This window comes from Diprion similis, chromosome 2, assembly GCF_021155765.1.
Source record: "Diprion similis isolate iyDipSimi1 chromosome 2, iyDipSimi1.1, whole genome shotgun sequence".
Classification (NCBI taxonomy): domain Eukaryota; kingdom Metazoa; phylum Arthropoda; class Insecta; order Hymenoptera; family Diprionidae; genus Diprion; species Diprion similis.
This window is the reverse complement of record NC_060106.1, coordinates 10098054-10110002: the sequence shown is the minus strand read 5'-3', so window position 1 is coordinate 10110002 and position 11949 is coordinate 10098054. Positions and strand designations below refer to the sequence as shown.

General features: G+C 35.0%; 2 protein-coding genes across 7 annotated transcripts; one reads left to right on the top strand and one right to left on the bottom strand.

Annotated features, from left to right (window-relative positions):
• Positions 1-4976: 4976 nt before the first annotated feature.
• LOC124416553 (zinc finger protein 771-like) lies at positions 4977-7953 on the bottom strand. Of its 3 annotated transcripts, none has more exons than XM_046897733.1 (2): positions 7634-7953; positions 4977-7011 (listed from the first exon to the last, which is right to left on the bottom strand). In XM_046897733.1, exon 2 carries the CDS (start codon positions 6871-6873, stop codon positions 5767-5769), a length of 1107 nt encoding a protein of 368 aa, XP_046753689.1. In that variant the 5' UTR covers positions 6874-7011; positions 7634-7953; the 3' UTR covers positions 4977-5766. The 3 variants fall into 3 exon arrangements, with proteins under 3 accessions (XP_046753689.1, XP_046753688.1, XP_046753687.1); XM_046897732.1 differs by lacking the exon at positions 7634-7953 and adding an exon at positions 7430-7587; XM_046897731.1 differs by lacking the exon at positions 7634-7953 and having other exon boundaries at positions 4977-7017.
• Positions 7954-8147: 194 nt separating this feature from the next.
• On the top strand, positions 8148-11648 carry LOC124416555 (zinc finger protein 385A-like). 4 transcript variants are annotated; one of them, XM_046897736.1, is made up of 6 exons: positions 8148-8261; positions 9212-9436; positions 9532-9670; positions 9900-9929; positions 11222-11364; positions 11442-11648. In XM_046897736.1, exons 1-6 carry the CDS (start codon positions 8163-8165, stop codon positions 11607-11609), a joined length of 804 nt encoding a protein of 267 aa, XP_046753692.1. In that variant the 5' UTR covers positions 8148-8162; the 3' UTR covers positions 11610-11648. The 4 variants fall into 4 exon arrangements, with proteins under 4 accessions (XP_046753692.1, XP_046753691.1, XP_046753690.1 ...); XM_046897735.1 differs by having other exon boundaries at positions 8148-8318; XM_046897734.1 differs by having other exon boundaries at positions 8148-8318; positions 9900-9977.
• The last annotated feature ends 301 nt before the right edge of the window (positions 11649-11949 follow it).

The following is an 11949-nucleotide window of genomic DNA, read 5'->3' as shown; positions in this document are numbered from 1 at the left end:
TTGCTAATTTTTCAAACGATATTTTCCATTAATTCTGAAACTTTAACGAGAGGATGCGATGTAGTATTATTGTAAAGTTGAGGTAGAGTCCAATTTAAAGAATAAAATTTCTTTTCGTTTCTTTTTTTTCTTTTTTGAACGTGCCAAAAGTGAGGGAACTTTCGTAATAGTAAGCTTAGCTTCCTAAGTAAAAGTATATGCTATATTATTATTAAATTGTAATAATAATGTGATAATCATAATAATTGATAATTAGTACAACAATGGTTAATGTGTTATAATATAAGGGGTGTATGTATAGTATTTATTATGGTGGGTAAGGAGCGAGTGACAGCTATGTACAGTACATACTTGCCTCAGTTGTACCATCTTTGAAATGGTACCTTTGATCATAATGTGATCATAATATTTATATGTATAATATTATTGTTTACACATAAAATAACTATTTATAATATGTATATATCAACCCAGATATATACATACCTCTGCAGTATGTACGTAAGGATGTGTGTTAGCCAGGATATGTACTGTGAAACTATTTCAAGCATCACTTTACTGCTATATAAAATTTACTCGTTTCTTATATTGATACTCGTTATCAGTTATGGTACCTATCTACTTACTCATTGTCATTATTAATTAGATAGATTATTTTTTAGACAGTTTTAATGATACTATTTTTTTTATTACAATTATAGATTGGTTATTAATATATATGTTCATGTATATATGTATATATATATATACATATATGTATATATACATATATTTGTATATATGATACTGCGGCTGGTTGATGGTGTCGTTTGTTCATCGGTTGCAGCGTCGCTCGAGGGTATGCAAGCTCATGGCACCCTGGCTCGTATTGAATCTCTCTAGTGCTACTCTATGCAGGCCTACATAAATCTTACGGTAAGCATGGTAAAGCTCTATAAAAATAACAACTATCCTACGTAAACATATTACAAAAATAAATGGCATTGTACTCTGTTAAAGAAGCAAAATAGTACACACACAACATCGAGCGACGCGACTAATCTATCCTCATATTATTTCCTTTCGTTTCTTATCTTCTCTCTAACAAAAGTATTGTAGTGTTTCTATACTTATAACGCTGCACACGGAATTCTCTTCGTGTAATCTCTGTCTGGATGGCATGTAGTATCTGTCTCTATACTTTCACTTAGTTACGTAGCAGGTAGTCATTGGGATAGTTATGCGTTTGTCGATTTTATGGATAGGGCGAACCTACAAATTGTGAGAATCGCCCAATTTTTAATTATGATCAATGTGTTTGGGAGACAAAGCTTTTCTGCCGGGAAGTATAGGAATTCATGGACATCTGTGAGTGGCCACTGTGTATAAACCAATACTGGACACTATATACGAGGCACAAGTAACAGTCGTTTTCTCTCAAGTTCCAGGAGGTCGTAGTTGTAAAAAAATTTTTTTTTTACTCCTTTTTCATGTTTCGATATATAATTTATTTTTCTTCGATTAGTTTACAAAAAACTAGGGTGTATCGACTAATAGAAAGATTCATTTTAAGGAGGCTCTAACACTTTGGTGAAGGTAACTCCAACGTTTTCAAAAAGTTTAGAAACTTAAGTTACAGTTGAATAAGCTCCTCCTTAATTTCCAGATTTTTGTAACTGCAGCGTTTTTGGAGCGATCTTATATAATTGATTATATTTTGTGCGATTTGGTCGATAGTTTTGTCATCATATTTGGTCATGTTTTTGTTTATTACCCACTTAAAAATGATTTTCTGGAATAAAAAAATGTTGACTTTTTAGTTGGAGAAATTTTCTGAGGTGTTTGAATTGAAGTATTCTTTCAAATTAATTGAATTATACAAGCATATGTATTTCACACCAGTTGAACCTCCTTAAAAATATTTCTAATAGGTTTTATGTTTATTTTATATCAATGATGAAGCTCAAGATCCGTGTCATAAAAAAGGTCTAGAAGTCAAAGAGAAAGAAGGAAAAACAAATAGCATATATCACATTTTGACTTGGGAAGTTTCAAACTCCCATATTTCCTCATATTGATATCCAGGTGAGGTTTAAACTCTAAGATTTTCCATCATTATTTTTTCATACGATGCCTCCTTACACCTTGCTTTGACTAGAAAACAGCTGTTACATGTTTTTAGTATCTCAGTTGCCATATAGTTGTGTCGTATTATTGTTGACAATGTATTGCTTTAAATAAAACTTTGTAAATATCTTGTTATTTCACTTCGGATGTAAACTATGTACAAACTTAGCTTTCACGGTTGGAAAGTTGAATTTTTTGCCTTTCTTGCTTCTGCGATACTTTAAAAAGCTTACAGCGACTTAAAAACTCATTAGAAGCAAGTATATTAAATAAAATATTTATATTTCACAGAGCAAATAGTTAAAAATAAATAATTGTTCTTCTATTAACAAAATCTCCAACATACTAATCTTGACCTTCAGATATAGCTTTAAAAGCCTTTCAGAATTTCTTGGTCCGAGTGCTCTTTATAAGAAAGGACCTTATCTTTTCTTTTTTTTTTATTAAAAATACATATTATTTTGATGTTTGCCAGAATAAAGATTCCTAGAGATTTATTATTAAAATGATCAGTATTACCAAATATCTTCCAACCACGATGTGTGTGTTTTGGATGTAATTAGATAAACGTGTTACCTAAAACATTTTCAGATCCGACCAATTAATATGAAAATTTAGGTAGTTCTACTACTAGCTACATATTAATAATAGATTATAACGTATATCACTAGCTAGGGTCTGCGTGGGCATGTCCATATAGGCTTTAATCACAGCATAGTAGTACTTTGTCTTATAGAGCTGCACATTGACTAGCCAATATAAAGATCATTCATCTTCTTTCTATATTCATATTCTTACTTTTGCAAATTTTATGATCCAGTAATCAGTCTTGCCAGATGACTCCATCTCTCATGGAATTGAAAGCCTTGGCCATACACACGCAGTTTGCAACTAAATTGCCGAAACAGACCTAATTGTTCGAGGCACACTAATACAAATTTTTTTTATAGTTACTCAAAATTACTTATTGATAAATAGTAACAAGTTATTGTACCAACTCACTACCCAATTAACCGCGATTAATATTTACGGGCATTCTCGCGATTGTCATGGCTCCTCTGCTTGTTTTAAGCCGTGTTAGTTATTAAACTAAGTCTAATAGTGTTCAAATTAACAGCCCCGCCATAACATCCTCATTAATTGATTTTATATACATATTTTCTTTACAACAAGCTTCGATATGTAGAAAATAAGTACGCCTATGGGACAGAATGAAAGTTCAAAGTCGTGGTATACCAAGCTAACTTTATTTCCTTATAGGAATATCCTTTTCGTTTTGCGAAAAATATTGTATACCCACAGTGTGCACAAAGAGAGCCCATGAAGCGTCTAAAGCTAAAGAAACCATGACTACTCTGTGTACATCAGCCCCACTAGTATAGAAGTGTCAAGTATGCTACTGAATGAACGTGTGTTCGTTTGTGTGTTTAAAAGTAATAGTAGGGTGTCTACCAAACACCTTCGGTAGAGACCAAAAATTCTTGCTTGGTCGATTAGCTACACCGCTTCATGAAATTCATTTTCTTTTTGACATTAAAATAGTAAACCAATGTTTCAATCTTGTAGACAATAATTACTATCTATATCACAGATTCAAGTGACTAAAACTCTTTAAGAATATAATATAAATATGTATGATGATATTTTTATTATGTAGTCGCAGATGTGGTATGTTAAGGGAAAGTTAAAAGAAGCGTGCTGACGTTATGGAAGCGACCAGTTCTTTTTTAAGTCAGTTTATGCTAGCATTCAAAAAATCTTTTCAAATTTATATCATATTAATATTAAAGAAATATATTACTTAAATCAAATATTGAATAATCAGGCAAAAAATGAGTCGTTTTGGATATTCTTTTTTTGACATGGACACATGTAAAGAAAATTTCGAAATAATTATATTTAGCTTGACTTTTATTCACTGATATTATTCGAGCGTGCTTACATATTTTAATACTTATTTATCAACTGTTGTTATCAATGATATTATTATTTATTTTTCATAAATCATAATATTGATTTTCACTGTTGCAGTTTTTGTCGACAGTTGATTCCATAGGAACTAAAATATTCGACCATCTTTGACCAACACGAAAATATCTGGAACTATAAAGATATAAATGTGTTCAAATATATAATGGGGACATTACGTTTTCAAGATAAAATTTAGCCCATTATTTTGTGAAAGATACGTTTCACGTTTTGGATAAAATTATTGACGACCTTAAGCAGTGCAATGTACAAAATATGTATGTGTGTAGAAAATTAACTTTAAGGCTAAACAGTTGGTTAACTGAATGTATTCCAAATATATCTATATGATACTTTCAACAAGTAAAACTTCTGTATCCAAGTTGTTTATAGGTGCTATGGAGATAATGTCGCAAAACGCAAAAGCAGTGCGAGTAAAGTCTAATAAAATTTACTAGACTATCCGACACTTATACAAAATAATAAAGCAATCTATAGTCATTGTTAATTTCTCTTATCGATTTCTTACATCTTAAAAATAGAGTAGAATTTTTGACAAGTTTAAATCTGACTACAAAGTTTTGACCATATTACTCTGATACACTGCTCAATCCATTCAATAAGTGGAAAATTAATAAGAGGAACTTTTAAAATTCTTAAGCATGTAAGAGTCGAGCTGATAAAAGTATTCCGAAGTTAAGGTTTCTATACAAAATTTCCGTAATAACAATTTGACTTTGAACAAGAGTTGTATTTAAAGAAAAAAAAATTTCTTGAAACATTAACAATTATTATAATAAGGCCTTATTCGTAGATCTCGTAGTATGATATAAAAAAAATGACTACTTTTTTATTTACACGTTACCCTTTGTTTAAATTTAATCGCAGATTGCTAAAGTATACTTGAAAAATTAGGAAGTCAGTTTTGTATAGTCTGTTGCAAATCTATTTCTTCCAAACAACGTAGCTGCCCAATAAAAAAAATCTAAACAAGAATAATATTTTTGAGAACATGATTGGCATCAACTAACAACATCAGAATTGAGTACAATGCCACCTCGATATATCGCGCCTTGGTATATCGCGGTTGGTAAATATTCCTCCAAGCTTATTCCCTTACCAACCGCTCGTGCGCATTACGCTATTTCATTTACTTGATTACTATGCAGCCCAACCCATACTACGCGACTGTGCGCTAGTGAGCAGTGGGCCAGCCTATGGCTACAGCGCAGCACGAAGTAGGGAAATTATTTATATTGTGGTTCTACTCCTCCATAGCCCCGAAGCCCGCGATATAACGAGGTGGCATTGTATAATGCTAGCATAAACTCAATTTCAATTGCTGGGTTGGGTATACTCAGGATATGCCAAAGGACCACTGGTATTGCTATATTGGGCATAGAGATAAAGCGCAGGATGAAGACCAGGTGGAGGAATAGGTCTATGGAGCTGATGCGAATGATGCGTGTGATGATGCGATTCCGAAGGAGTTAAAGGAATATGGGAATAGAAGCGAGAGCTCGCCGTATCCATAGTAGCAAGTCCCGTCGTTTGGTAGACACTCTGTGGTGTGGTGTGCTCGTGCGACAGTGGCGGGTTAAGTGTAAACGGCGTACACGCCGAGGCAGAACACGCTACTTGCTGTGGAGGTTGTTGCAATTGCAAGGGCTGAGACGCGCTGGTATCTAAACACTAGTTGGTTGTCTGCGGGTGAAGTAGAGGAAGAGGTAGCTGTAAGCTATTTTGCTTGGTTAGGCTAGCGATTTCGGCGGCGATGCCACCCTTTGTTCCCCCCAACGGATCCAAAGACGATGGACCTTCGCTGTAGCGCAGATCACAGACAGGACTTTCAAATCCAGCCGTAGAGCCTCCGCCACCGGTACTTTGGGGAGTCGTCGGATTGTGGTTCGAGCTGCCCTGATTCAAATCGCGGTGTACTCTATTCTGATGCCGAATAAGATAACTATCACGTACAAAAGTGCGACCACATATATTGCATTCGTACGTAGTACTCGCAGTATGAGTACGAATATGGATCGCAAATTGGCTCTTAGATGTAAACGTAAGTGAGCATCGATCGCACACCAGAGGTTTTTCTGCTACATGACTCCAGCGATGAGCAGTAACGTAGCTCTTGACAGCAAAACGTTTTTGGCATATATCGCAGGCATAAGGTCGTTCCCCGGTATGAACCCGTTTATGGGTATTCAAGCTGCTTTTTTGGGTGAATCGTTTTAGGCACAATTCGCATTGAAACGGCCGTTCGCCTGTATGGGTTCGCATGTGTACTTCTAAGTACGGTTTGCGACAGAAACTTGCCTCGCAAACGGTACAATGGTAAGGTTTATTTCCCGAATGAAGCTTCATGTGAACGTAGTACGACGATGCTGAAGATAAGACTTTTCCACAGACCTTACAGGCTTGCGGTTTAGAACGCGATCCCTCCTTCACTGTTTGTTGGCCCGTTGACTGACGCGTCGGAGCTGTCTGCGGTACTCCTTGACCTTGCTGAACCTGAGGTCCCGGCTGACCTTGCTGCTGTTGTTGCTGCTGCTGCTGCTGCTGCTGCTGTTGTTGCTGCTGCTGCTGCTGCTGTTGCTGCTGCTGCTGTTGATGTTGTTGCAGCGTTTGTTGCAGAGTCTGTTGCTGTTGAGGCTGCAAGTGAGCTTCTTGCTGAGAAAGCTCTTCTCGGTCATCCGACAAATTGACCATTGAATTTGAACCATCTGAACGGCTTGAGGCAACCGAATAAAATCCCATTGGCTCGCTTTTAATTTGTTGTTCGAACATCGATGTCATGATGTCAGCTTGTTGGGGGTGAACCAGCTGCTGCTGCTGTTGCTGCTGCTGGGGCTGCGGTTGCTGGGCGGTTTGCTGATGGGGGAGCAGAGTCAGGTTGCGCTTGACAAGCTGCTCATATCCCACGTACCAATCCACCTGCATGATACGACGCAGCTGAATTAAATATACGCAAGGATATGGTGAGACTATCGATGTTAGTAGGAAGTGATGAAAATTAGCGACGTTTTATAAGACACTCAGCAGATATGGCAACGGTGTAAAAGACACATCAGGTTAGATCTAATAGTTTGACATTTATTTTTGACAAGTGACAGAAGAGAACTAAGTGAACAGCTGATTGCATAATAACTTTTTCACGAGAAAACTATCGCAATGATATATTATTACATTAAATTTCTGCATCTGTCCAGAAACTGTCACTCAACGTGCCGCAAACTATTTTTTAAAACGGCACAAGAGGCGGCAGATTATTTTGACGCTAAAACCGGATTCTCTTCCGCGGATCACGGCGGGGGTTCAATGCTCAACAAAAACTAAACGGTCTCGGACCAACCTTTGCTAATGTGGTGATCCAGGCTAGTGGTAAAAAAGTTACGCTTCATCTAGCGCACGCCTGTCATTTATCTGATTCACGGAATATCGCGAAACATTTGTTTAAATAATGTTTTTCTTCAACACAAAATATAAGATGGCTGCTACTATATCTTTCCACAGCCAACTATAGCTATATGCAAATGCAAATCGAGTGTGTACCCACCGAATATTCTGATTGGTCGATCCTATCCCGTACGGCCTCATTGAACACTGCTGATTAATAACAGCAGTATACAGAGCCACAATTATTGGCTATATTTGCATGAAATAAGCTTACATGAATTTCAGTAATATACTGCCAGTTTACATACTCTTTATTGTCTTTTGGGATGTAATTTTTATCAGCTAACTAGACGAAAAAACCGGATGTCTGTGGGAGTCCGATGCAGCCGTAGTGGCCGTATACCTCGTCCAGTATCCGGCACTTTGGGAGTAAAAATACAGTTAGAAAAATTACATTTTTCAAATTTACACTCCACTTTTCATTTTTTAAATTTCCTTTCAAACAGCGTAATTAGGCATTCATTCAAAATCGTTCTAACCGTAATATTAACATATTTTTAAGTTTGCCAGCGATTATATTGTGAACGAGCCTTTAACTATCGTACGATCGCTTCACCAATCGGAACGAAAAAGTTGAACGATTGCGAAAAAATATTAGATTCTAATTTGTCCAGTAGATTTTTGTGGACATGACACTCAACGTAGAGTCTATGGCACTCAACCCAACGCTTCAGCCGAATGAAATTTTACTGGATCCATTGACGCTGAATACAACGCCGTACACACACGTACAACATTGCGTACAACCCGTGTGTACAACCATACGTTTGAATTTTTGTTTTGCGGTAGGTATTGATGTAGTAGGTACTAGGCAGCACCCTATAGTACCCTGAATGGACGGAGGCATCATCCTAGAAATAAGTATGCACAAGTAATGAAATTCGTTCAAACCGCGCAATAAAGTGTATAAACCAATGTATCATGTCTCACAGTAAACTTTTAACCAATATTCTCCACGACATTGGAAAACCAAAACGTGTACCCCCTCAATTTTTAAATCCATTCAATTCATAATCAAATTATTTTAGGTTATTCGTTATACCAAGTGCTCATCGTTTTCCAAAATCATTTCACCATAGCTCTGGTATTGCGACAATATAATTGCAAAATGCCATGACAGTTAGATTTCCCTCGAAAATTATGTTTACCCTCACCTAACAATAAATGCAACATGTGAGCAATAAGTACAATAAGATATATTTTTCTTACGATGAACTCTACGCTCAAATCTACGCTCCAACTGTTGTTCTATTGCATTCATCTCTCTCAAAAAATTGAATATATCAACCGAAATCCCAAACTAGAAGGTTAGCTGGAATACACAAAACATGGATTTTGTGATTATATGTGTATTATAAATGTTGGAAAAAAATGATGCGCACAAATTGTGCACATTGCAATTGAAGATGTCTTTGCCTACGTGTTCACGCACACTATGATTCATAAAAAGCTGATGCTCTTAATTTTGCTTTGATTCGGTCATGAATCTCTTATTATATTTTGAATACAGAAAAACTGATTTTTATTTTTGTACTCAATTTCCTTCAGAATTATGATATACCACAGATAATTCTAAACAGAATCCATTTCACAGCATTTTCGTCAGCTATTTATTTTGTTTTGAATAAAAGAGACATTCACCTGTTGATGTTCATTCTGAATTCGCACTTCATTACAGATCTTACTTTACATGCACATAAAAGGCATTTTCAAGATGGCAGTACCTACAGAAAATGTAATAAATACACCCATTAGTGATCCGGTAACGAAAGCAGTGGTAGATAACATAATGGGAAATTTACCTACAAAGAAACCACATGTCCGCTGTGAAGACTGTGACCTCTCATTCACCAGCCAAACAGTTCTGGATGCACATCTTCAGGGTGCCCGACATGCCAAGCAGGTTCACCTATAATTTTTCACTCGAACATAGCTTTAGTCTATGTAAGTCATCCAAAATAGTCAATAATAATTTATTAAACATTCCCAATATTGTAGGTAAAATCAAAGGCTATCATGGCCACCTTGGATAATACCAAAGTTGCTTTCACTAAGGATCAAGAAACCAATGGGCTGAGGTGCAACGTGTGCAATGTTTCCTTGAATTCAATCCAGCAACTACAGACTCATCTGAATGGTATATAAATATTTAGTTTTTCATCTTGCTTGAAAAATCCTAATTCAACAATGAATCATACCATATTGAAAATAATTAGTTCAAATATAAAAAAGTAGCGAGTATATAGTGGTACATATAACATATAGCAATTTGGAATTGTATATAGTTCCCTAGGTAGAGTGCTCTGTTATTAGTGGCACAATATAATTTCTCCAACGTACTAAATATTTTTAATTTTGTTTCATAGGCAACCGTCACAAGAAAAAGGCTGCAAAAGGTAATAAACCACATTCGCAGAAAAATTCCAAGCCTGATAGTTTTCGATGTAAGCGATTGCTTTACATGGACAAAGTGGAAGAGCGAAATGTCACAATTATTGTGTTCAGCTCGACTACTTTCGTTATTGCTTGCTTTCTTTTCTTGATCACGTTCGTTTTTTACTTATGTAAGAGCATGGTATATTCTAATTGACGCTTTTGGTCCTTCATTAATTAACACGTTATTGTACACTGTTCAACAATAATCCCACGATCTTATTTAATCTTATTTATTAATATTTCTCTAATGCACTGTTACTTTGTACATTGTTATTGTTTCTATAGAATATTCTAATAGACACTTTTAGTCCTTTATTGTACACTGCTCAACACTAATCAAACGCTGCTGTTTGATATTATTTATTAACATTTATTTAATGCACTGTTTCCTCTTACGTTGTTATTGTTGCTGTTACGTATTCTTCTATACACTTTTAGTTCTTCGTTGATTAACTCTTTATTGTACACTGCTCAACAATAGTTACTCAATAGAGATTAATCTTTATTTATTGCACTGTTACCTGCTATGTTAATATTGTATTTTTTTTTTTTTTTTTTTTTACTATTCGTTGCTTCGTTTAATAATGCTTTTGCATGCATGTCTAGCTTTAAGGAAAAGACTGTATATAATCGTTGATTTAAACTGCTATTTATAACTCTCATGACAGTAAGATATCAATATTTAGATAGATGGAAAGAAATTTGATGCAAAACAAAATAAAATGACAGATTAGCAAGAAATTTACTACTGAACTTATAGATTTTTTATGCAAATACCATTTGTACAATTAAACTGAGCCACATAAGCCATACACAATCTTTCCATATTGTAGAGTTCCTTTCAACTTTAGGGCTACATTTAATGTGAAATTTCTCGATTCAAACATTTTTATCAAGATTAGTATTGTATATTATGTAACTATTGCATACAATGTCCTCCAAGAATTATTCGAAATGAAAATCTTTATGAAGTGCTTTAAATTCATTTCTAAAGCAATTTACTAATCAGATCATGGTAGTTCATATACCTGTTCCATTTCTCACATTTAAGTACTCAAACATGATGCGTTATAGTTAAGACTATAACATCTTACAATTAGGGATTTTCGAGAATAAGAATGAAAATAAATGTATATATAATTGTACTGTTTTTGTGGCATGAATGTAGCGCTCAAGCTAATTTATTATCACATAACACTGTGTATACACGGTTGTGATAGATAGATAGTGTTGACCTTACATTGATGCTTAGGTGGGTGGAATGAGAGAGAGGCATCACTTGCCAGTTTTATAACACCACCGATTGCCACAGGACCCATCTTGCCAACAAAAAGTACCTTCCTGACATGTGATATTTGCAACAAGTTATTCAACTCTCAGGGCCAATATGACGAGGTACTTTGCAGTATAATGTGTTAATTAAGTAACTTATAATATTAGAATTTCAATTTTTTGATTAAATCTTTTTTCAGCACCTACTGTCAAAAAAGCATTGCGCAAAACTGAACAATACAAAGAGCCATGGAAACAAGCGGTTTGTTCCCTACAGAAAAAAACAAAGGAGCCGTGATAATTCTCTGTCTTACATGAAATCGCTATCAAACAATTTTATTCCAGATGGCTATGAAAATTATACATAAGTTCTATTAATGATTATACAAATTTTTGTTACCAGTTGACACGAGTTTTTTCAGTTAAGAGTTCATGATATTGCGAACGTGATTCGTAGTCATAAAACATCACTACTTTAATAGTTTAATCAGCGTTTTTTTTTTCTTTTTTTTTAGATCATGCCCCGTCCCATAAAAACTAGACTAATAAAATCGAGATTCAAATATACAGAATACATGTTTTTCTAACTGATTACGTGAACATTTTTTTCATCGATTTGGTAATCATAATAAAAAGATATGGTTGAATGATGAACGATGTATTAGAAAAAATTAGCAGTATCGATTTGTTGTTATTATATAATTCAAT

Coding starts and splice junctions, on each gene's coding strand:
- LOC124416553 (XM_046897731.1), bottom strand. CDS start 7,017: ATGCAGGTGGATTGGTACGTGGGATATGAGCAGCTTGTCAAGCGCAAC.
- LOC124416555 (XM_046897734.1), top strand. CDS start 8,163: ATGACACTCAACGTAGAGTCTATGGCACTCAACCCAACGCTTCAGCCG. Junction 9,437..9,531: donor GTGCCCGACATGCCAAGCAG/GTTCACCTATAA, acceptor CCAATATTGTAG/GTAAAATCAAAGGCTATCAT. Junction 9,978..11,221: donor CAAGCCTGATAGTTTTCGAT/GTAAGCGATTGC, acceptor ATTGATGCTTAG/GTGGGTGGAATGAGAGAGAG.